The following is a 26,440-nucleotide window of genomic DNA, read 5'->3' on the forward strand; positions in this document are numbered from 1 at the left end:
TAGTAATGGGGCTATATCCAGTTTTTAGTAGTTAATTATGACTTGAGTAAGTGCTTGAAAAATATGGCCCAGAGTCTATAAATAAATCCCCTGGTTTATCCAGTGTAGCTGGGTACAATACAATTGTAACATTGTGTGTGTGTGTGTGTGTGTGTGTGTGTTCTCTTCATTTGCATTCAGATGGAATGATTTTACTGTTCTGTGTGTGTTCATATTTAGGATACCTCTGAAGATGCTTTGTCAAAATATGAAGAGGCAGATTGTATCGAGGGCTTTTTACGGGTGTAAGTGCAAAACAATAATAATAATAATAATAATCCTAACGGGATATATATTTTTGCTGTACAAATGAGAGAAAACCATAACAAAATATTTCTTGATTTGAATTTTAAAGCATCTGCAAAACATCAGCATAGTAATTTTTCTCTCTCTCTCTCTCTCTCTCTCTCTCTCTCTCTCTCGCAGGGTTGGCGTACTGTCGCCACCTCTCCACGGTCCGGACGCACCTGTCCGCGCTCGTCAATCGCAGCATCGTGCCGCCCGGCGAGCCATGCGAGGCTTCGGGGGGCCTCAGTAAGGAGGTGTGGAGCAAGCACCAGAAGGACTGCAAGGTGAGCGAAGGGAGCAGCGTCACAATGATTCCTCAGGGTCAGTGACAAATCCAGTCCAAGATACTCAAAGAATGATTGTGCATATGGTCCCGTTGTCTGTAGACCCCAGGTTGTCCTGAGAAAGCAGAAGTGAACAGACCCCCTTCTCTCTCCGTCTCTCTCCAGAACTACAAGGAGCTGGAGCTGCTGCGGCTGGTGTACTACGGGGGCGTGGAGCACGAGATCAGGAAGGAGGTCTGGCCCTTCCTGCTGGGGCACTACAGGTTCGGAATGACCAAGAAGGAGATGGGACAGGTACAGCAGGGAGACACGCAGAGCGACGCAGTTCCTCCATAGCGCATAGGGCCACCTGGTGGCCAGATGGTTTAACTGACTTGATTCTCTTTTAGGTTTTAGGTTTTATGTGCAATATTAATTGAAACCCTGTTCAATTAATATTGCTTAAGAATATTCTCTTAGTGAGTTTAGTTGTTTTTTTTATCCCCTCCTGGCAGATCGATGAGAAGATGGCAGTGAAGTACCAGAAGGTGATGTCGGAGTGGAAAGCCTGCGAGGTGATTGTGAAGCAGCGTGAGAAGGAGTCTCACTCCACCGCCTTCTCCAAGTTCTCTTCAGGGAGTAGCATCGACAGCCACGTGCTCCGTCTCATTCACCGGGACTCCACCATCAGCAACGAGGTGAGCCTCCAATCCACACCCCTAGATTGAATCAATTTGAAAACTACAAGTAAGCCCACACTGTTGATCACACTTCTGAGTGTGTTCGGGGCAGACCCATCCCCACATTGTTACAGCAGTGTGGTACAGGGCCAGTGCTGCAGCCCAGGAGACCCTCCCCGCCCTCGTGTCTGATTGCTGATTTCGCACGCAGGTGTTCATGTCCGTGGACGAGCTGGACGCGGCGCGGCGAGACCGCGGCCAGGATGACGGGGCGTCCACGCTGCTCAACGCGGGGACCCCGGGCGCGGTGGCTGCAGATGAGGGCCCCTCCATGGAGTTCGAGTCGCCGGACTCCGGCCTGCCCTCCTCGCGGAACTACTCGGTGACGTCAGGACACTCGCAGATCATGTCCAGCATCGAGGACGAGACCGGGCCGGAGATGGGGGACGAGGCGCAGGCGCACAGGGCTCGGAAGATGCTGAGGAAGGAGGGAGCCCGGGACTCCATCAGCGAGGAGCAGCTCTGCAGCCAGCTGGACATGCTGATGAGCGGAGAAGGGGGCGCCCCGCTGTCGTTCACTTCATATACGGTACCCCGCGCACGCACACACACAACTGCAAGAAATATTACCTTCTACTGTATCCAGCTAGGGCCAAAAGTTTTGCATCACCCTATAGAATTAACACATTTTTGCTTCATAAAGTCAAATGAAACCTGCTGAATACCTTTGGCCATAGCTGTACATCTGTATAGAGGATACCTCCACTCAGAACTGCAGACCCCTCTTCATAGTACAGGAAAGATACCTCCACTCAGAACAGCAGACCATTAATCTAATAAGACACTTCTATGTGTATCCGTCTCCATTTTTAGTGCAGTATATACAAGAAGCTGAAACAAGTTTTAAAATAATTAATCCTGATCTTGGACAAATGGGACAAAAATGCAATAAGGAAAGGAAAGCAAGCTTTATTTATGTTCTATTAAATCGCACTGTTCCCGTTCCGGTGGCAGTATTTGTAACCCGAGTCTCCGGTCCTCCCAGATCGAGCTGCTGGACACAGTGGCCTTGAACCTGCACAGGATAGACAAGGACGTGCAGCGCTGTGACCGCAACTACTGGTACTTCACTGCAGACAACCTGGAGAAGCTGAGGAACATCATCTGCAGGTGGGAGGGGAGCCCCACACCATCCACCACTGCATTAGAACAGCTAGAGGTTACGCTTTGCATTCACTGAGCATTCTCTTTGTTCTGATACACTTGCACTGCAGAATCCTGCTGAAGACTTTGAGACCAGGCGTCCTGTCTGTACCGTACATGTCTGTAACCATCCCAGTTACAGAGATCAGTTACTATATTAACACTGGCCAAGCGCTTTGCACACGGTGTCTGAGTGATAATCCAGCAAGGCATGTTTATAGAGACATAGGACTCAATTCTCAATGCTGTTTACGCCAGTAAGTCATTAGCACCGTTGTTTTAGCAAGGAGAAATGCACCCAATGGAAAACATCACACAAACCAGAAATAAACTAGCAAGACTTTTAATTCAGGGGCTTTAATGAAGTTATTATTAAGTTGTTGCTTATTCGTTTTAGACATTTACTTGGTGTTTTATTTTTTTTTTTTTGCGCTAATGAGCATTTTCAGTAAATGCTGTAGGTTTGAGAGTTAGCACATATTGTTCCAGCGCTCTGTAGAATGAGGAGCCTCACTGTTCCTTCCTCCCTGGCAGCTATGTGTGGGAGCACCTGGAGGTGGGCTATGTGCAGGGGATGTGTGATCTCCTCGCCCCGCTGATGGTCGTCCTGGATAACGGTAAGGAGACCCCCTTCCCCTTGGTTAATAGAATAGATCAGCACCCCCTGTAGGTCTCTTAGCACATTGCTCAGTCCGGCAATGCGAAACACACAGAGGTCTGTTTGTAACTTGAACCATGGCCCCTTTATCAAGTTGTGGTGTGTTTTATTTATTTTTTTACTCTATCTTGCACCATTGTTGCGATGAGAAAATGAAACTGGTAATGTTGCAAAACTCGTTACAGATCTTCAGAGTCTCAAGGGCCTGTCTAGTGCTTGGGACTCATTTTGTGAGACCGATTTGATTTTGATCAAGTAAACCTCATTGCACACTCTTTCCTCCCTGTGCAACAAATTACAAACACACACCAACAACAAACACACACCCGTCCGTCACAGAGTCTGTTTCTCTTTTTCCCAGAATCCCTGGCATACAGCTGCTTCACCCAGCTCATGAAGAGAATGAGCCAGAACTTCCCAAATGGAGGGGCTATGGATACACACTTCGCCAACATGAGGTCTTTAATACAGGTGATTCCCCAGCCAGTCCCATCACTGCAGTCCATGTGAAGGACGACGTTTATCTTGAGATTTCTGAACACCTGTATTCTCCATTTCAGTTTAAGACAAGCTCACATTCATGGTGCAGGGTTAATAGTTAGTTATTTATGTATGTATGTTTCAATTTATTTCAGATTTTGGACTCTGAGCTGTTTGAGCTAATGCACCAGAATGGGGACTATACACATTTTTACTTCTGCTATCGCTGGTTTTTGCTGGATTTCAAACGAGGTATACAAAAAAAAAAAAAAAAGTGAAAATGTTCCTTTAACAGATACAATACTGGAAAATGTTTCATCATTCTAGTTAGTTTGTGATGGCTTTTCCTGTGAGTTGTATGAATTACTCAACATTTATTAAACAAGTTCATGGATGAAAATAGCTGTTTGATCCATCCCTGGTTTTACTAGGAGTGTAATAATACACTGTGGCTAATGAAGTGCATAGTAAAACCTGGAATTAGTGAAACTGCTATGCAAATGAGTCTTATTTCCCATCCGTGAAGTTATTCATCCGTAACTCATAAGACGGACAATTAAAAGAAACTCCTCTCCTTTCTCTCTCTCAGAGCTGCTGTATGAGGACGTGTTTGCTGTGTGGGAGGTGATCTGGGTGGCTAAGCACATCTCCTCGGAACACTTTGTCCTCTTCATCGCTCTGGCCCTGGTCGAGGTCTACAGGGAGATCATCCGAGACAACAACATGGACTTCACTGACATCATCAAGTTCTTCAATGGTGAGGCCGTTAGGGGGCGGGACCATGACTCGGTGTCATGATACGTCTGTCCACTTTAATAGGACCTGTACCTAATATCAGGTCGGGCTGCTTGTCATGCAATACAGAAAGGGCAGAAGCTGTTCTTAAAGAGGCATTCGTTTAACCTTCCTAATAAGAATCTTGGTGCTTCCACAGCGTTCGCTTTGTAGTACTAGTACTCTGTTCTGCCTCTCCCATGTTCCCTCTGTCTTGTAGAAATGGCGGAGCGTCACGACGTTCAGCACATCCTGCAGCTAGCCAGGGAGCTGGTGTACAAGGTGCAGACTCTGATCGAGAACAAGTGAGCGTCACTGGAGAGGACCGACCCACCACAGAGTGTAGCCCAACCAGGGGGCCCCTGCGCTGACCGCTCTGAAAGAGGCCCGGTCCCCTTCCTCAACAGCACACCCAGCATGACAAGAGAGTAAGGGAGAGAAAAACAAAAACGCTTTTATATTTGAAAAGAGGGGAGGGGACAAACTGATAAATTCAGGAAGCAGGTTGGAGGGTCTGATCCAGTGTTTGTCTGCCTGCTTTTCCTAAGAATGTTTGTACGTGTGTTTAATTTTATTTAGTGTTTCATTACCAGGCTGTGAGGAGGAATACAAGACAAAGACACAGACAGTATATCGAAATGCCTTACAGACAGTATATTAATATGCCGTAGCACAGTCCTCTAGTCACGACTACAGTATAATGACCATTTTTGTTGGCAGATGGTAAAATCTGTGTCTCAATCGCTATGGCTATGGCTACTTACAAGGACAGCCAAACAGTGAAGTTTGGGGTTTTTAACTCCTTCCTGGGAGGCGGTCAGTATTCAGTGTACTTGAACTGCTACTGGAACCCTGCTCCTTGCAAGGCAGTTCTATAACCACAACCACTGAGCTACAGTACCAGTATCTCGATGTGTTGTGTTGGTTTACGGGTGACATAAGAAAATGATGGACCACATATTACTGAAGAACCTAACTGAAACTTCAGTATATGGTGCCATGAAGTAAAACATCACTATACTGCTACTATTTTTGTAGTAGTGCCAAGGACCAATCCTGGTTTAAATAGGATATATTGTATGCCAATGATCCAGTTTTAACACATCGTTTTAAACCAATCGGATTGCTTACAAGTGTAGCATGACGTTACCCCCTGTGGTACACCAGCACTCCCGAAGCATTGTGATTGGCTGCTGACTGACGTATACGATTTTGTCCTGTAGTTTTAAGTGTATTTAATTCTGCGTTTTATGTTAAATCTTTTTTTTTTTAACTTATCAAATTCAAAAACAGGAATTTAAACCAAAAAAAATGTAATAAAATGCATGACCTTTTATTATGTAAATAGTTGACGTGTTAGAATGTTTCTGAGATGCACAAATTGGATTTTAAAAGAATATATTTCTAAAACGTTGATTTGGAGTATATACCCAGTTTTAGTGACGCACAGTATTTGTGCCAGCCTGCTTTATCCCGGAAGTGATGTCAAAGTAACTGGCTGTAAGAGGCGAGTCATGGATCACTTCAACACAGACAAACACTACAAATTCACATACCTTTTTTTAAAGGTACCTGAAAAAGCATTTACTTTATTTAATCCTACAGCACCGACTTTAAAAACAAGAAAAAAATGTAATTATTTTGTATTAGCGTTGTTGTTTTAATTATTATTGTTCAGCTATTATTATGCATATCCCAACTTCCACTAAAACAGCAGTTTTTTCAGTATCTGCCATAGCGATCCTGTCATGGCATGGCATGCAGGTCAATACAGGGTGAAGTGGACTGCCAGCTCCGTTACTTGAAAAGGGCATACGTTGTTATATAAACTGGTTGGTATTAATATTGTCTGCGGTGCCCGTTTTCAATTAGCCCTACTCTCTTCATTCCACACACTCGTCTTCAGCAAACAGGGACAGCAAACAGGGAAGTGCCAGCGAGTGCTGTTAGTAAGAGAGGCTTTATCATTCAGACTGTGTGTGCAGAAGAACCGGATTCAGCCTCTGCATGAGAAACATTGCATTTCTCTGCTGTAAGGGTGTAGTCCTGCAATGTGGCCACCAGGCTGCATCACAGAAGACGATTAAGATTGACTGAAATGAGCCACACTTCTACCTGTGGGTAAAAAACCCAAACCTGTTCTTGACAGCAGTGACATTAAAATGTACACACATGGGTGCAAAGCCTGATCCACAATTGTGACCGACTTACACAGCTACACTGTGCTGAAGAGCAACAGCAACTTCTATAGGAGTTTTTCCAGTTTCAGTAACTGCACTTTATAAACAAGGCTGCAAATGTACACTTAAAAGATTGACATGTATTTTCACAAGCAGTATTAATTAGTGTAGGAAACATGTTGCTGTACATGAGGACACTAAAATAACACTAAGAGATCTTATTACAAAAAATATTCTGATTAAACGCTTTGTAAGAAAAAAATATCTAGATCTATATATAGATAGTTGTTAATTTACTTAAAATAGCCTTAGCATGGCAGACAGAATTAACTATCAGTATCAAAACACTCTGGGGTGCCAATCCACTGTGCCACCCAGGCCGTGTGTCTTTCCAGGATGAGGAGGAGGATGATGATGATGATGATGATGTGATCAGTGGTGCGATGTGCCTTCAGATCATGCCAGTACCCTAAAACGACTCCACATGCAAGCCAAACACACACACACACACACACACACACACACGTCTTTTTAAAGAAGGTACAATGACTGTGACAGGGAAACATGTACAGCTGCCATACAATGGTGAGAATAAGACACACGTGCCAATCTGAGCAAAAACCAGCAAAAAAAAAAAAAAAAGGTGTTATTTCACACAGGCGCATGAGTTTATATTTGTGATAATTTACTGTATATGCCTCCAAGCTGTAAGGAGGTGCATTTGTTTTTTTTTAAATCACATACTAGCTTTAGAAAGGTATGTTGACTGCAAGCTGGCTCTTCAGAGCACTATTCCTTCTGTTGAGGCATGTGTAATTGTGGGCAGGTTTGGAGTAATACAATTAGCAGCACTGCCTCGGACTCCACTGCTCCCTGTACCTGTCCCACAGCCTCTCCAAGCTGTGGCAGACTGTACCTTCAGAAAGGGCTTCTGTGCACCAAAGCCCTCTTTTCTGGCAATCACAAACCATGCGTTTAAAGACTGTTTACTTAGTTGTAAGATGATGTGCAATGTTATATAAATATATTTTTTATCCACGTTGTATTAACTGGAAGACCAATTTTTTTTTGCACTTTTTTTTTTTTTGGTAAAAGCACTAAAAAAAAAAAAAATAAAGAAATAAGAACCGGCCCCCTCCCTGTTTATTCTATGGACTTGTACAGCTTTCAACGTTTCTTACATGTCAGTCGTATGTGTTCTTTATGAATGTTGTGCACTGCCTTTTCATTTTTGTTTGGAAACCAACATTTGATTGAAAACTATGTTTAAAAGATGTATTTATTTATCTTGAATGTAACATATCAATAATAAAAAAAACAATGTCTCAGCAGCCTCTTCAATAATGTGAACATCATAATATTTAAAAAAAATATATATATATATCAGAAACCACCACAAGATGGAACTAGAGAGCCACAAACCCACAGTACATCCCAGCTGTCACTATGGAAGAGTTCAGTATTGGCCAAAAGTTTTGCATCACCTAAAACTTTAGGATTGAGACAATTTATATATTTTTTAAAAAAAGCTGTATGAACATAATTTTGATATTTTATTTGACATCATGTAATCAGACACTACAAAATGATAATGCAAAAGTCTACCGGAAGCCATGTACAATACAGTATTTCATATTAGATTTCGAAATGGCATATTTTTTCAATGTGTCAGTTTTTTGTTAAGTATATGAAAACTACAAAGCGGTATGCAATTCAATATACTGACTTCACACTATTCAGCAGGTTTCATTCGACTTCCGATAGGAAGATTTTTCTCCTGTCTTGGGTCACTGAGATTTTTACGGTCGTGCTACCGTACCGAGATCAACATGTTTTTAGTATTTATTTTTGTCTTGAAAAAAGGGGGAAAAAAATGTTGCTTACCTTTTATCTGAAGCTGAAAAATCCAAACCTTCCTTTTCTCAAAGCTGGCAGCTGAGCAAAGCGATCCCTGCACCCGACGCACCACTTTCACTGAGGAAACAAGGGAGGAACAGCTCATTAGATGCGTGGGTCTTTAAAAGCTGTGTGGCCAGGGTTTTCCACCAGGTGGCGCTGTACATCAATAAAATATCCACTCACAATTACTGGAAGATTACCAGGAGCATTAATAATGAAACTTCTTGTTGATCGGGGTGTGCAAAAGTGAAATGCAGAACAGCACTAAACGTAGTTGGAGCACAGCTCCTATTGGCATAGAGAGATTCTTAAGAGCCGGCCCTTTAAATCTGCAGAAGGATTAATTAGGATGTGTAATATATGATCATATCTAATGTCTCTTGAAAAGAAAGGCTTAACTGTGTGCTGCGGGGATTTGTAATAGTAAATGAGAAATTAAAACTTGAAAAGATCTTTAGGCAATTTCACATGTGTACCAAAAACGTACAGGGACTACCCGAGATTTTGTTTTCAATCACTGAGACCTGCTAGACTAGCAGAGCACAGAAGAACCAGGAATTAACACTGCAGTGCCTCCAGAAACACACAACACTTGTGGTTAGTTAAACACAGACAATGTTTTTTTTGTTTTTTTTATTGTTTTTGAAAATACAAAATACCATGGATCGTAGATACAGGTGAAAAACGTCAGTATTTAAAACAACTAAAATCCCAACAGTAGCGATGGCATCACATCATACACAAAAATGTACAAATACATACCATAGCCTCGAGATAGATTCTGCCATAAATTAACAAGACTTCTGAAGTTTATATGTGGGAGGGGCAAAAAAATAAAAAACAACGTACAACCCCAGATCCCCTGGGTTAACGAGCTGATGAAGATGAATCCACGTTTTGTGATCAGCATGTCTGGTACAGTACAACACAAAGCCAGTGAAATCTTGTGAATATCGAAGTGCATTCTTTCAGCCCCTAAAACCAGGGCTTCCTCAAGTCCACAAACACGCACTTGCATTGCTGCACAAAGATCTGTGCATTCAGGTAAAAACTGAAGGTGTGGCATCTTTTCAGCTCTGGTCTTTCCCTGCAATACAGAAGGACAGAAATGATTCAAAACAGCCACCACAGCAACACTGTACTATATGCAGCATTCATAACAGGCCATATTATTATTATTTGTTTATTTAGCAGATGCCTTTATCCAAGGCGACTTACAGAGACTAGGGTGTGTGAACTATGCATCAGCTGCAGAGTCACTTACAATTACATCTCACCCGAAAGACGGAGCACAAGGAGGTTAAGTGACTTGCTCAGGGTCACACAATGAGTCAGTGGCTGAGGTGGGATTTGAACCGGGGACCTCCTGGTTACAGGCCCTATTCTTTAAACACTGAACCACACAGCCTCCATATGCGTTGCCTTCTTTTTGTGTGAGGTATGCAAAGTTGTCTTCATGTATTACATCCCCTCGTTTGGAAGGTCTAACATTAGTGTTGAACTAAACCACGCTAAAGAAAACCAACCTGTAGAAGATTGTATACATTTTTGGGTGGTGTAACTCATATCTTTACATGCCCAAGCTTGCATCTTAACACACTAGAGTTTTCATTACAGTACAGCACTCAAAGCAGCAGCTTGGCAGCACAGTAATTGCTACTCACCACATTGAAGACCAGGAGCTGCATTTCTGTTATGCTACTGGTCCAGTCTACAAAACAGAAAGGAAACGTTATTACTAATAATAATACATTTCCAAACAGGTGTTACAGTATAGAATGTAAAAAAAATAATTAAACCAGAAACCCAAAGCAGATTATGCACACCGAAGGATAGAAATCTGAAAATTTAGAAAAAAATAAAAAAAGGATTATAAAACAGATATTTACCCACCAACGTGGAATGAATCACCAGAACTTAGTCATCTGAATAGCTTTGTAATGAGAATTTTTTTTTTTTTTTGCTATGCAAAAGGTACGGCTCTATAAAAACAAATCCAGATTTAGTCATGCATTTGGTTTCTTATTCCACACAATTACTGTGCTGAGTAAACTAAGCACGATCTGAGAGGATAAGGGGGAGCGTATTCCATTAGTGAGTAGAGTGCCATTAGCCAGATTGAACAGGATTTATTTTATTCATATTTAATATAGGATAATGCTGGATGGTGTGCTGGTGGTACAGCTGGTTTTGAAAGGTATTAGTTTGTTTTCTATCGGATTTCAGATGTGCGCTTTAAACTCATCTTTTGAGCATAAAAACCGATACAGATATAACTGGTTTTGAATCCACCCTCTCAACGATACTGCAGTAATCCACTCAAATGTACTCCATGTATAGTCTTATCTCACATGTCTGAACAAACCCCAGCTGCACATTCATTACAGAAGTAAAAGGATTTGTATAAAACGGGCATCGCAACAGAACAAGATCTCACACAGTTACCAAGGTGGACTGCATAAAACGAGTTTAAGTTAAGAGGTATTTAAATATGCCAAATGTATTAAATATAATAAAAGACCATGCAATAAAAATGTACAGATTGGATGATCTACACATTGCTTTTAACAAACCTTTTTTATTGCACTATAAAATAATAAAAAAAGTAATTGCATGAAAATGTGCATGCTTTTAAAAAGCGGTACTTTCTAGTACTTAGTAGTAAGTCTCCTGGGGACAGCACTTCACAGCTGGGGTCCACAGTTCAGCGACAGGGCAGCTACGCTTCTGGGGAAGCTTTTGTTTAAATGAGCATAAAGAGAGTCATGCTTATTTCTTTCTTGAATACAGTTCCCAGTATAGCACATGCATTCTCTCTACTATCCACTCTGACATACACAGTAAGGGCTACAGATCAGTACTATCTTCAAACCCTCAATATAAAAGGACCCTTTGCTTTTAACTTGCATATAGGACCAGGCTACCAGGACTGATATGATTTAACCTTTTGATCTTTTAAAAAAGGTTGTACATTTACTGTCAAGACTTTTTATTCTAGCAGAGAATATGACCATCGTTGTTAAAGCAGATCTAAAGATTTCCAATCAGGTGTGAACAGAAGAGGAGATTCTCACTGCAGCCCATCCGGAGCAGGTTAGGCACCCCGAAGGATACAAATCAGAACGTGTGGCTTTATTAAAATATCATACATCATGTTGTAGTTGCTTTGATTACATGATGTTAAATTAAATCTCAATTATGTTCCCCTGGAGTTAGAGTATTGTAGAGCCCCCTGGATTTAGAGCATTATACAGTCCCTGGAGTTAGAGCATTGTAAAGCCCCCTGGATTCCCCCTGGATTGCATCACTTATTTTTAGGGTAAGCCCCAGATAAGTAGTTAATGCAATCCAGGGTGAAGCACCAGGGCTGTGAAACACTCTATAAAAATCTTTGGTGACTTACAGACTATCAAAAATACGATGCATTGAGAACGCTTCAGTATTCAATAGCAAGACGCACAAAAAAATATGTAGCTTCTTCAAGTACGACTGAAAACATGCATATTATTATTATTATTATTATACACAGTAATTATTATGCATAGCAATATGATGATGACCTCACCACCCCCCCCCCCCCCAAAAAAAAACAACAAAAAAAACACTGCAATTGAAACCTTCAATCTGGTTTCCAAGCACATTATGTTTTAAATCTGCTCTCCAAGCACATCAATCATGTTTTGCGAGCTGCGGATGGGAAGGATGAGTCCTTGAATAAGCCAAGTCACCATAGTAACAAGTGGTAGAACGGCTTTGGCAATGCAACTGCAACTTAACCCTACCAAGCCGAAAGAAAATAACAAACTGGCCTCGTGTGTGTAATCCGTATCCATGCAGAGCAGCGCCTGTCCCTGAACACCGTTTAGTGTTTGTATTCGTACACCTTGATGGAGTCCCTGATGAGGTGCTGTCGCGAAAGGAGGGAAACCAAGCAGCAAGACTGGGGCGCTGCTTTTTTGGGGTTTATTTTACTTTAAAAAAAAATGTTTTTGTCTTTTATATTTCAAACTGTCTAAAAAGTAAAAAATAAAAAAATAAAGCTGTTTTCTTACTTTAGTCAAAAAATACTTCTTTGGACCTGCTGAAGCATTGTGAGAACTGAACCAGTCAGACTACAGATGATAAACAGCGCGGTTTTAGTTCATTCATTTAGTTTTGGGGTTCTTTCAGCAGCAGCAGCAGCTCTAAGTATTATGAATTTATCAAGTGTTGAAAATGTCCCGTCATTCAAGTTAAATAATCCAGTTGGAAGCACATGCGATGTGAAAAGATGTCAATTTAAAATGAAAGAAAAAAAAATGAAAAAAAAGGGGTAATTATTTATTTTGACTTTACTAAATTAAATAAGGCATGCCTTATCATTACATCACACTAAAAAAAGGTGCTCCATCAGATCAATAAAATAAATCAATAAATAATAAACTATTAAGAAAAATACAAGCAACAGATGCACCTGCGTGTGCATGCTTCTATAAAACTACTGTAAAAAAAACAGATACATCTCTCCATACCAGGCAGAACAGTTACTGTACCTGTGGCTGTCCTTTAAGAAAAGCAGGGAGCTGAAATTCACCTTTAAAGACCTGGAAAAACAAAGCAATGGGTTTTAGAAACTGATACAGACAAGTCATGTAACATTTCAAAAACAGCAAAGCTTTGTTTTTGCAAGATCAGTGTTGAAGAAATAAATGCAGCCAGCCCCTCCTCCTGCAAGGGAATGTGTGCTGGTTTGATGGCATGGTTACCAACCCTAGTCTTGAGCTACCTTTACCAGCGCTCACAGATTACCTTTGATACTTCGGTATGCATGTCCAAATTAAATGAATTGGTTCATCAGGTTCATAGCATCTGCAGACGCTCACTGATTAAAGTTTCAAACCCGTGTGAATTCAAAACCAAGCGTCTGCTTGACAAGAAAAAAAAAAAAAAGCTGTTCCTGTCTGTAACCGCACGTCTGTGTTATTTCCTATTCCAAACACTCCCATCACGTCAGCGAGCAGCATGGAATTCATATACAGCATACAGCGTCCCGCATGAAAAGCGGGCATGGTTTCCATTTCCTGAAGGGCCATTTCATAACACACTTCTGCAGGGCATGTGGAGGGTCAGGATTAGCTGCTGTGATGCTTTCAATAGCAGAGCGAGACTCTTGGCTCACCAGTAATTCTTGGAATATAACATGCCCACTGAGGACCATGATCATTATATAATGAGCAGTTCTTGCATAATGTGCACCTATTGCAGAATGTGCAGCTGCTGTGCACTACCCTCTCAATGCTATACACTGCAGCAGCCCTGTCCAACATGTTAAAAAGATCCACATTAGGGAGTTCTTATAAAACCATACAAAAAAAAAAAAGAAATGCGTTGACTAAAAAGCTGCCTACATTCAGACACAGCTTCAATTGTTTTCTGATCATTAAACATGTTGCCTGTTTTTTAAAACTATCACTGTACTGCATTTGTCCTGTCCTTGTTTCCAGACTGTCCTTTGCAGTATATTGAAGTATCCAAGAACAAGGCAGCTTTGAAATGGTGCTCAAGGAGCCATATAGACCGGCTATATAGAATTACCTGTGCATACAGGGCACCGTGTGTGTAAAGCATAACATGTAGATAACATGCTGGAATTGTCCCAAAATATGCAACAAAATGTTTTTTAAAAAGTGCGTGTTATGTTCTGTGTCTGGGCCCAGCACAGTCAAAGCACTGGGATGGCTTCTTTACCCAGCAGCCCATGCAATCCTGATGTCAATCTGGGATGAACATTGGCTGGACTGGCCTCTCTCCAGAACATTACAGCTTGCATGTTATCGATCAATCAGCTGAAGAAGAAGGGCACTCCTCCAAATCCATCAGAGCCTTCAGTTGTTGTGATCTCTCTTTGGGCTCATTTCGGCTCCAGTTTAGTTACACAACCAATAACAAAGATGCTCATGCTGTAATGGCATCAGTTGTGGTTTGTGGTACAAACTGTAAAACAATATGCCAACGATTAAGAGAAAGAATATTGCTGTTCGTGCAAATACTGAATTGCTGTTTTGTTTTTTTATGTTCGGTCCCATCTCAGAATGGCTTAAATCTCTGCAAAATCTAATTCAAACAAGATGAAAGGATTACTGCAAATGTGACCTCCGAATAAACTCAGGGCAACCTCCAAGAGTTATACAATAGATACAGTACCTCAGGAGGCATGTACCCTATATACACATGCTGTAATAAAAGCTTACTTTGAAAACAGTTTATACAATTTTAATGGCTATGCAAGATTGTGTTTATTTTTTTGTTTCCCATTTTAACTAGAAATAATCTGTCTAAATAAAAAAAAATGGTCTCGTTGACATGTGGACAGCCCCCAGTGTGCGTCTCTTGAAACAAAAGCTTTTCTTTGCTTGTCAGCATTCTGCAAGTTGTGTTATGACAAGTCATCTCCTGTTTATTAAATCCGAGCACGCCATTAAGCAATTAAAAAGCTTGATTCATTTCAAAATAAATGCCAGGACTTCTCTAAAAATAAACAGTAATTTATGACATTAGAATAGCCGATCAAGTCTCATGCTAGAGAAACTGGGTGCAAACAGAGTGCTGAAGTGTGAAGGATAAAGGGTTGCACGTATAATTACAGCTTTTGCTTGTTACTGTAGATAGGGTTCCTAATGATGTCTCATGTCAGGGGAACTTGATAGTACTTTGTATTAAAACAATCACGTGCACATTCCAGTGTTTCAAGCACGCTTTAGGATGTAAAACTATGGAGTAACAAAGTAAAAGGGATCCACGCAAAGGAAGACATCAATTTTGAGTAGGCCTACTTCACCTTGTTAGCAGATCTGTCGGCCACTATGCAACATATTTATTATTTATTTCTTAGCAGACGCCCTTATCCAGGGCGACTTACAATTGTTACAAGAGATCACATTATTTGTACATACAATTAGATTATTTTTTACATACAATTACCCATTTATACAGTTGGGTTTTTACTGCAGCAATCTATGTAAAGTACCTTGGGTACAGCAGCAGTGTCCCCCACCTGGGATTGAACCCATGACCCTCCGGTCAAGAGCCCAGAGCCCTAACCACTACTCCACACTGCGGTCCTACTTCTTAATACTTCCTCACTTCTCCTGTGAGACAGACAACACTACAGTAAGCTGAGGGCGTTTTTAGTGAGCCATAAAAAAGGCGCGATTCTCAAACCAAATTGTCATTAGCACTATTTTTTCAGAAAATGACAAACAAAAGCAAATGCATTCAATAAATTACCAAACCAGCTCAAACATTTAATTTAGAGGCTTAAGTAGCCTTTTTGTGCATGTTTTTTTTTTTTTTTACATTTGTTTTAAAATATGCAATTTCTGTTATTCTTATTTAGAGAATAGCCGGCAAAAATCCTGTATATGCTCAAGAGACTACTGGAGGATACCTTTCCCCAACCTCAGTTGTCCTCTCTCAATACACCAGCCTATACCCAACTCCCCTGGTATATGCACGCAGGCATTATTACAGTGAGCAGACACTTTAGTTCCAAGCTGTTTACAAGATTATGGCGTGCAGTCTCTTACACAGAAACACATGGACTTTATTAAGTACCATTGCCAAGTACTGCCAGGGCCGAGTTTAATGTCTTTTGAAAACGTATAAAAGCAGCGAAATTGCTTTATTTATAATCTGATGAATGCCTTTTGCTGGGCATGTGGAATTAAAAACGGCAACACGCTGCGCTGTAAGGTTCTCCAGCAAATACCTCCTAGAAAGCACTTCGATGAACCCAAACGTAAGCCTGATTGAGGCCGACAAGGTGGGAGACGCCAAGAGAGGTCTTCGTGAGAACATCAGGCAGCAGCACCAAATCAGCACAGTCCTCAGGTCAGCTGCACAGTTGCATTTCATCTTACAAGGAACAAGGAGTGATGGGAATTGTGCAAGTCAGAGCTGCCCCCTTTATAACGCTGTAGTCAGGGGGCCGTAGTTAAGAGACCATGCAATACGAGATCCCCTTCTAAACGAGAATACAAGGGCAGGTGGAACTGCATTACAGGTCAAATGGGAGCCATGACCATACTGCCTTCTAACTGCATCAGTGGTATAAAAGGGCTGCCATGCAAGAAGGGTGCACTGCAGTGGACACAAACCATGTCTTTTATTAGGCTGCTATTAAAAACTAATTTACTTGTGACCTAAACAATAATAAAAACAGCAAACAATGGTCTTTAAAAGGCAACTGAATTTTAGGCACACAACTGCACAATCTGTAGAGCATTGCAGAACCTCAGTGTGTATTATGCGCTAAGGAAATGTGTGTTTGATGCACTGCAGATGTGTGGGTAAAGCCACAGAGTAACTCAGAACACAGCCAGGCAGGAATATGCACAGGAATGGAGTCAAACATTTACAATAACTACTCCATACCGCATTTCAGAATCGCCAAGACAAGACACAGACTGCACTTACTGTTGAAAACCGAAGAAGAAGAAATAAATAAATCAATCAATTCTAGCTTCTATTTCACTTCTAAAACAGGATTTGAAAGAATTATCATACTTGAATAAACGCCACTGACATATTTAATATTTATAACAAGTCGTCAATATTTTATTATCATCGCTAGGGATAATGTGGATAAGTCATTTGTCAAAACCTTAGGGTTGAATTTATGTATTTATTTATTTGTATATTAATGTATATAAATTGTTGATTTTTGCCTCACTAATCAATGCTTATTCAAATACAAGAGAACTTCTGATATCTGAATTAATTGGGACCAGGGGTGTTCGGAGAATCAAAACTGTTCTGATAAATGAATTATGACAACTACATTCTTTACAAAACTTTCCCAATCAAGAAACCTCCTAAAAATACAGAATTGACCCTTTTACCTGTGCATATACAGCCCAGAGTACTGCCCTGCTGTGTAAATGTCAGAGATTGAGGGCTGAAGAGCACCTTTTCCTTGGACAGGTTAACAAGGGGCCGTTCAGATAAAATCGGGATTCGGATTAATCACAGTTTTCCTGTAATTAAATACTTGTCCTGTTCCTGCCTACAGTACTTTATTAAAGGTGTGAGCTAAAAGGCATAAAACAATTCGGCCTGAGTGAAAGTATTTTATTTTATTTTTGAATTGTGCCTAGCAGCAAGCTCACAAAACAAGCACGCAACAGGAACAAAAAGATCACCGTTAAAAAATGTGTTGAAAACATTTTGTGCTTTAACATTTATTTATTTTTAGGCCCTGGATCAAACTGTGACAAAGTGAAGTGAAGTGAAGTGAAGGGTATTGAAAAGTTGGCCAACAAATGCATCCCAGTAGCGTGCTTGAATTTAATTGACTCATTTACTGCTAACACAGTTCACAGCAACTAGCAAGAAACCGTGGTGGGCAGACCATTACGTTCTTGTACAAAAGAAACGCTGCAAGATATTTTCAGCTCACCGCGGGGCTTTCAACTTTTGGGAAGCACTATTTAAAAAACAAATAAAATTGCCTATGCTAGTGTCAGGCTATTATCCACATTTGCAGACCCTTGCTGCTAAACAAAGTATTAAATCCAAGTGATTGGTCACCATATGAAACTTAGTGTAGCCGTTAAAACATTCTTACATATGGCACAAAGTGGGTTTAAATTTATTACATGTACATTTTGTTGTCAATAAAAATGTAGACATTACAGTAGTTCTGGTAACCTGCTCACTACTGTAGGCCACCCTAAACAGGGCAGATCCGTTTTATTTGTAAAAAGGAACACGTTTTGAAATGAAGAGCTTCTTTTGTATGAAGAGCAGGGAAGAATCCATGTAGGATTTGGACCAGCATTAAGAGGAGGGGGAGAAAGATGAAAGCAGAATAAGATGTCTGTGCCACAGAAATAAATACAGTAAGTTAACATTCCTTCAAATCTTAAAATTCTGCCCAAGAAAAAAAAAAAAACCTCTTATAAAGGCACCGGTGACCTTTACACGCCTTTTTCAAGCGGATTATAAAATAACGATCTTAAAACCAGGAGAAAGGCCGCTTCGGGAGGGTTTATGGTCAATTTAATTCTTGCTAATCCTCCATTCAGGATTTCCCCGCGGGCCAAGGAGGTCCCGGTGAAAAGTACAGATCGATCTGAAAAATGAGGACCCGTGGGTCATAGTGGATGAAGAACACATGCTTTAGAGACCCCTCCCCCCCCCCAAATCGCAGAACACGGTTATGATCTCAGGATCATCTACAACATGCAGGGCTTAATGGAATTGCTCACAGAGTTAGAAAAATCACATTAGCCCTGCACTTTGTCCTGGGTTTCAGAACTACTATATTAATGATAAGGAGCCAGGAATTTAAATGAAATGTTCCTCTCTAACCACTGCATGAGCATCTCTTAACAGAAAACCTGCTGACTGAGGCTAGACTTGCCCTGTACCTCACAATACCTCTATAAATCGTAATGTTTTGAAACGTGGATGGCAGATCTAATCCTATCACAAGCCAGAATGCCCTAGAAGATTTTAATGCCATCAATAATGTGTTCTAATGAATTTCCAGACCACATTTTTCCATTGGATAACCAGGTCTCTATATACATGTAAAACTGTAAGTTTGTACTTGTATTCACGTGCCTCCACGACTGTATACCCCCAGCAGGGAATAATAATTGGATCCAACAGCAGCTGGAACACAACCTAGACCTGTTTGCAGTCCCTGAGGTCTGCATTTAAGTACAGGGAATGCATGGTCAATTATTGTTTTTTTTCCAGTAAAACACTAGATTCAGTTTCACCGCAATTAACCAGGTAGCTGTACGCTTTGGAGATGCATGACTTATTTCACTAGATAATGCTAGAATATTCATAACACACATTGAACTGTGAAAGTGTGGTCAGTCTGCATACAGTAGTTAATCTGGACTCAAACACAAATATAATTGATGGCTCACTTCCCTCAGTAGACTACATGACATCTGGGCTCTAAAAGGGGGTTAAAATCTCCCAAAAGGACTCTATGCACTGCCATTCATTATTCAGCTCCATTACCCTTTACACTGTAGGATTACTGCAAAACGCATCAAAGCAAGACACATTTTAAACAGCACAAGCACGTGTGCAGGTCTATGAAAGTCAAACAGAGCGCTGCATTATCGCTGCTGATGACAGGGCTTTCTCATTTACTGCATTTGAACAACGAGAGTGAAAATAAACAGCGGATCAGTGCCACTGCTCTCGGCTCTCTCTCTCTTTAAATTTTTTGTTCTTAATTTGAGGACGTAGGCAGCGGCGTCCCCTGCGTGGACGGACGTCACTGATCAGTCAAGCAGCAGGGTGCTTAATCCGGCCGAGTGCTCCTCAAGCAGCAGACTCAGGAAAATGTATTGATTAGCTGCAGCAACAGCTGGCAACACAAAACAGGAAGCTCATTTTCATATATAAAAAAAGAAAAACTAAAACTACATTTTTAGGGGGTAATTAAATGTTTCTTACTTTCACACCCTAAGTGCAATGCTTCACTTCCTTTGCATAGTAAGCTAATTATAAAACAAATGACTCAAATTAAGCCAACACCTTAAACGATTATCATTATTTTTTTTTTACTTTTAGTAAACACGTAATCTAAATTTTTGATCAGGTTAACGTCAGCGAACAGTACAGAATCGAAGTTGCATGAGTCAAAGGAATACAACTTTGAAAGTCCATGAAGCCACTCCAGCCATTATTTAAATACATTGAGAGTTAAAGCTTAAAGTAAATAGGGCCGCACTATCTTTTAGAAAAAAAAAAAAAAGGAAAAATCCAAACTTTTGGCTTAACATCCCCCACAACCACACAGTCTAGAGTTCAACTTCTCTGTTTTTCTATTGCAAAACTAACCGAATGAAGAAGACAGCAACACTTACCCTCCTAGTGTTATCCAGGACCCTAGGATCTGGTCTTCCATAGTTTGGGGGATTGGCGTATGGATCGTATCCTAACTTGGCCAACATGGGCGCAATGACTGGCATATCCCGCAGAACATCTTGCGGGATCTTCCCCACCCATTTCGACAGCGCTTCCACGTTGACAGGCTTGATCACCTGATCTGTGGACCTCTCGACCCTGGAAGACAGTGGAAGGGAAGGACGGTTCATATGAAAGAGAGGACGGTTGTCTGGTACCGTAGTTAATAACCAGCTCGTCCAATCGGAGCGCAAATGCCCTCGCACATCACAAACAGAGCTCATTCATGACATCAAGCATGGGCCACACACAAAGGAAAGCCAGTTTAATGCAGATTCCAAGTATAAATCACTTCCAGAACCTTTTATTTCACGGCAGATGAACTTGAAGTATGGATTTGACATGTGCTGCAGGTTAAGTGCTTCTGTGGTGATGGTAATGTGCTGGAATTAGTCTATAATGACCATGAAAAGGTACGTAACTAGAATGAACTTTAAGCCCCATGACGAACACGCGAACATTTGTTTTTAATGATTACTGCTCTGACTTGGTGTGGATCCATGAAAAGTTATAATTCACACACTGCTTGGAGTTGCTACATGCCTTTGATTATCCAAGTTAAAATGTTTTAATATACAAGACACACCTGTAGTGCTCTTTGTACTTTGAGTTTCATGCCATTGCAAAAAAATGAAATTCAGCTACAACAAGCGATAAAAAATAATAATTTAACAAGCAAGGCACAGTTAAACTCCAGTTTTACATTCCGAACATGCGGGGGCATTAGATTATTGTCTCTTGGCAGCACGGCGAGAAAAGGTTTATAGGGAATTAAATCTGAAAATAACATTTAGGGCTACATCTGTCCAATTCTATCCCAGTCTGTCAAGCAAAAACTACAATTTCAAATTGGATGAGGTTTATCGATGAGTCATGCATGATTTTATGAAAAGGTCATGCATTTATTAAAGTGAACACAATCACTGAGATTAAGGACGGCTACATGAACAGCAGCATGCAACAGAATAATTAGGCCTGCTTACAAGAAACACAACATGGCAGGTTTTATGAGGTTTAGTAGGTCTGACTCGGTTATTGAATTTATTCACGATCAGAAACGTAATAGCTTCAATATTTAGGCTGCACAGGTTGCTTTACAAAGTGAACTGTTAATCGCATATTCAAAACGCTTACAAATCTGTCACTTTGAGGTATTCAAAGGAGGCTTCGATTTACAGAAATCAATATACAACTAGAAGCGGTTGTTTTACTAAAACAAAAACAATGCATCTCCAGATTAGAATGCAAGAGGTGTCTAATCTGACAGAATCGTTTGCAATACTGAAATAAAATGGAAATGCGAGAAAGATGTGCAGCATGGATAGGGCCAGTGGTTAATGAAATTCAGCAGTGAACTGGTCAACGTTTTCCCAGACAGCACCAGTAATGGAACATGACAAAAGAGGAATAGCAGTCTACCCACTTCATACAGTATCTCAAAAGCGCATGAGTCACAAATAATGTTTGTTAAACTGCATAGCTGACAACTGCTATTTCATGGAGGTAAACATTTTACACAGCAGCAGCCAAAAACTCCTGAAAGAACCCCATGAATTTCAAAACTCAATAAACTCCGTCTTTTACAGAGGCTGGTGGTAAAATAGGAGGGTGCAAAATCAGCACGCCAAGGGCTAGTACCCGTCTGTTTTCATATAAGCAACACAGACTTGGACGCACACGCCAAACTCATCTGCCTGGGGACACTGCGTTCAGCATCCCTGGAGAGGAACAAAAGAACATGACGAGCGAATGGAAAGAAAAGCTTAAAACTCCTGCACAGCTGTTCTGATCCGTTCATTGGAAAGGGAGGGCAAAAAAACCACATGTTCTGACTGCATGTGACCTAAAAAAGCAAAAACATCAAATTAGGTAATACATGTTCACTTGGATTAATTAAAACGGCATGCAGTAACTCTGAATCCCAGTCATCAGAATGCAGGGGTACGGCATGCAGTGACTCTGCATCCCAGTCATCAGAATGCAGGGGTACGGCATGCAGCGACTCTGCATCCCAGGCATCAGAATGCAGGGGTACGGCATGCAGCGACTCTGCATCCCAGGCATCAGAATGCAGGGGTACGGCATGCAGTGACTCTGAATCCCAGTCATCAGAATGCAGGGGTACGGCATGCAGTGACTCTGAATCCCAGTCATCAGAATGTAGGGGTACGGGCATGCAGTGACTCTGAATCCCAGTCATCAGAATGCAGGGGTACGGCATGCAGTAACTCTGAATCCCAGTCATCAGAATGCAGGGGTACGGCATGCAGTGACTCTGAATCCCAGTCATCAGAATGCAGGGGTACGGGCATGCAGTGACTCTGAATCCCAGTCATCAGAATGCAGGGGTACGGCATGCAGTAACTCTGAATCCCAGTCATCAGAATGCAGGGGTACGGCATGCAGTGACTCTGAATCCCAGTCATCAGAATGCAGGGGTACGGCATGCAGTGACTCTGAATCCCAGTCATCAGAATGCAGGGGTACGGCATGCAGCGACTCTGAATCCCAGTCATCAGAATGCAGGGGTACGGCATGCAGCGACTCTGAATCCCAGTCATCAGAATGCAGGGGTACGGCATGCAGTGACTCTGAATCCCAGTCATCAGAATGCAGGGGTACGGCATGCAGTGACTCTGCATCCCAGTCATCAGAATGCAGGGGTACGGCATGCAGTGACTCTGCATCCCAGTCATCAGAATGCAGGGGTACGGCATGCAGTAACTCTGAATCCCAGTCATCAGAATGCAGGGGTACGGCATGCAGCAACTCTGAATCCCAGTCATCAGAATGCAGGGGTACGGCATGCAGCGACTCTGCATCCCAGGCATCAGAATGCAGGGGTACGGCATGCAGCGACTCTGCATCCCAGGCATCAGAATGCAGGGGTACGGCATGCAGCGACTCTGAATCCCAGTCATCAGAATGCAGGGGTACGGCATGCAGCGACTCTGCATCCCAGGCATCAGAATGCAGGGGTACGGCATGCAGCGACTCTGCATCCCAGGCATCAGAATGCAGGGGTACGGCATGCAGTGACTCTGAATCCCAGTCATCAGAATGCAGGGGTACGGCATGCAGTGACTCTGAATCCCAGTCATCAGAATGTAGGGGTACGGGCATGCAGTGACTCTGAATCCCAGTCATCAGAATGCAGGGGTACGGCATGCAGTAACTCTGAATCCCAGTCATCAGAATGCAGGGGTACGGCATGCAGTGACTCTGAATCCCAGTCATCAGAATGTAGGGGTACGGGCATGCAGTGACTCTGAATCCCAGTCATCAGAATGCAGGGGTACGACTCTGAATCCCAGTCATCAGAATGCAGGGGTACGGCATGCAGTGACTCTGAATCCCAGTCATCAGAATGCAGGGGTACGGCATGCAGTGACTCTGAATCCCAGTCATCAGAATGCAGGGGTACGGCATGCAGTGACTCTGCATCCCAGTCATCAGAATGCAGGGGTACGGCATGCAGCGACTCTGCATCCCAGGCATCAGAATGCAGGGGTACGGCATGCAGCGACTCTGCATCCCAGGCATCAGAATGCAGGGGTACGGCATGCAGTGACTCTGAATCCCAGTCATCAGAATGCAGGGGTACGGCATGCAGTAAACTTAAACTACTTAAGGTGTTCTATGCAACCAGTCCCAAATCTCATAAAGAGGAAACATTTCATACACTCGCTAAAACGGCCTGCTTGTTCTGATTCAGCAACAATGAATGTGTTATGCAAGTCCTAAAAACCATTTAATTAAAACGGGGAGGTTTGATGGAAAGGGCTCACACAGCCTGGGTTGTTATTGGCAGCTCTAACTCCAGCACCCTTCACTCTGGAAAGGTTTAATCAATGTACAGTAAATTGGTGACAGAGCATCGACTGGATAGGGAACCAGGAGTGCTTTTATCCACAGCACAGAAAAACCATTTACAAGCCTCTCAAGCATCACCTCACATTAGTAACCACCACTCCGACACGCACTTTTATCATCTCGTTAATCCGCACTTGACTGAAACCTGCATTTGGATACTTTGTGTCCCCATATTTAACGGACAGCACAGTGAAAAGACTTCATCGAATCGAAGAGATTCATATCCTCAGTGTCCAAATTCACATAAAGCCTTGCAAAGGCTGAGATTCAAACCCTGGATCTCCTTGCTTCTAACCCCCCCTAACCCCTCCCCCTCTCTCTTACACTTAGCTTACACTTACTAAAGCGGCAGGGAACTCCACTGTTCCTGTATGTTTCCATTTTCAAGTTCTGTCAGCTTTAGGCAGGGTCCCTCAGAGAGGCCACGTGCAGGAAGAAGTGACCTTTAGCCCAGAGTTCTGGAATCCTGAGCAGATAGTTCTGGCACGGCTTAAATTATTTTTTTTTAACAAGCAAAGCATGCATTGTTTCAGCATAACAGAGGAAAACCAGAAAGTATGCGAGACCGAGTAACACAACTTGTTCATTCAAACCGATCACCCCCTGAAAGATTAGCCCTCCTCCTCTGATATTTAAGATCAGCTCTCTGCGTCTCAGACGAGGGGCGACAGAGTCAAGCAGCTCCTGCAAACAGGAGACTCCATCAAAAACAGCAGCAAGTTCAGTTCTAACCAGGCAGGGAATCACTTCCACACATCGCTGTCCTCGTTGTACTGCAGGTAGTTTTACACATGGCTCTGTTCACAGAGATGGACATGAGACAGTACTCACCGTCTCACAACATCCTCTGAAATACGCAATTATGAAGCTTGTTATATGGCTCGAGAAGTTCTTAAATTCCAAAACAGGACTATTTGTGTTTTTTTTTTTTTTTATGTTCAGATTGTCTAGTCTTGCTCAATGCAATGTTGAATTCTTAAAGCCCGTCAAAGCATGAATGAAGTGCAATATCATTCAGAAGGGAGCTCTCTAATGCACAGCGTGACAGTCATCTCACTCTCAGGATTGACAGGAATACGCCCAAACCTCTCTCTCAAGGTTTCTTAAGCTTAATGCATTTTGCTAAAAAAAATTCAGGAAGGGGCAGGGAATTCCTCTTGGCATATATTCCACTGCACGGGATCTTTAGGAGAGGAGAGGGCCAACACATACAGTACTTGCACAAAGCTTTCTTTTTTCAACTCAAATTCTCCTTCTCCCGAGAAACTGAAAAGTCCCCCTTACTCAGTTTATACAGCTGGTAATTCATTGGAAAAGTTCAGTCCGGCTGCTCTCCCTTGACAATGGATAGCAGGGACTTTGCCCTCGGAAACTTGCAAGAAAATCATGCACCTCTACTAGCAGTGTCCTACAGCAATTACTGTTTTTTTCTTTTTCATCAAAAAAGTGACTTTTACTCTTGGAAGAATAATAGTCTACAGTACTGTATGTTCTGTTCAATGAACCAGATACATTAGTGGCACCCCCCTTGACAGAGAGAGAACAGTATTTGAAATAATGTAAGGAAACTACGTCAGCCTTTAAGTATTCAGGAAGACTGTCAGAAAAAACTTCAGCACTAAAATAGTCATTCATGGTGGAATGTGATGCTGCTGGTGGCTGCAACAAGCAGACTGGAGTGACTGCAACAGCTCAGTACAAAATAAATAGAACCATTTATATTTATATATATATATATATATATATATATATATATATATATATATATATACAGACGTGCTCAAATTTGTTGGTACCCTTACAGCTCATTGAAATAATGCTTCATTCCTCCTGAAAAGTGATGAAATTAAAAGCTATTTTATCATGTATACTTACATGCCTTTGGTATGTCATAGAATAAAGCAAAGAAGCTGTGAAAAGAGATGAATTATTGCTTATTCTACAAAGATATTCTAAAATGGCCTGGACACATTTGTTGGTACCCCTTAGAAAAGATAATAAATAATTGAATTATAGTGAATTTTCAAACTAATTAGTTTCTTTAATTAGTATCACACATGTATCCAATCTTGTAATCAGTCATTCAGCCTATTTAAATGGAGAAAAGTAGTCACTGTGCTGTTTGGT

The 26,440-nt window shown here is 41.7% G+C and overlaps 2 protein-coding genes across 7 annotated transcripts in view; one reads left to right on the forward strand and one right to left on the reverse strand.

Moving 5' to 3' along the window:
* The window catches only part of LOC117430891 (small G protein signaling modulator 2-like), a 42,813-nt gene extending 35,131 nt beyond the window's left edge, over nt 1-7,682 (forward strand). For 4 of the 5 annotated variants that reach the window (XM_058998027.1, XM_058998028.1, XM_058998029.1 and 1 more), the window contains 11 exons: nt 220-284; nt 466-611; nt 777-905; nt 1,106-1,288; nt 1,482-1,859; nt 2,316-2,440; nt 3,008-3,090; nt 3,493-3,602; nt 3,767-3,863; nt 4,201-4,368; nt 4,606-7,682. In XM_058998027.1, the coding sequence (XP_058854010.1) occupies nt 220-284; nt 466-611; nt 777-905; nt 1,106-1,288; nt 1,482-1,859; nt 2,316-2,440; nt 3,008-3,090; nt 3,493-3,602; nt 3,767-3,863; nt 4,201-4,368; nt 4,606-4,694 (1,573 nt within the window). In that variant the 3' untranslated portion in view covers nt 4,695-7,682. The other variant, XM_058998031.1, reaches the window with a different exon arrangement.
* Nucleotides 7,683-9,056: 1,374 nt separating this feature from the next.
* LOC117429079 (protein-tyrosine sulfotransferase 1) overlaps nt 9,057-26,440 on the reverse strand; it is a 30,843-nt gene continuing 13,459 nt past the window's right edge. The window contains exons 3-6 of one of the 2 annotated variants that reach the window (XM_034048252.3): nt 20,341-20,539; nt 12,997-13,047; nt 10,129-10,175; nt 9,057-9,551 (exon numbers count right to left, since the gene is read on the reverse strand). In XM_034048252.3, the coding sequence (XP_033904143.1) occupies nt 10,158-10,175; nt 12,997-13,047; nt 20,341-20,539 (268 nt within the window). In that variant the 3' untranslated portion in view covers nt 9,057-9,551; nt 10,129-10,157. The remainder of the gene's footprint in view (nt 9,552-10,128; nt 10,176-12,996; nt 13,048-20,340; nt 20,540-26,440) is intronic. The other variant, XM_034907588.2, reaches the window with a different exon arrangement.

The sequence above is a fragment of the Acipenser ruthenus genome, chromosome 24 (assembly GCF_902713425.1).
Source record: "Acipenser ruthenus chromosome 24, fAciRut3.2 maternal haplotype, whole genome shotgun sequence".
Taxonomy (NCBI): Eukaryota; Metazoa; Chordata; class Actinopteri; order Acipenseriformes; family Acipenseridae; genus Acipenser; species Acipenser ruthenus.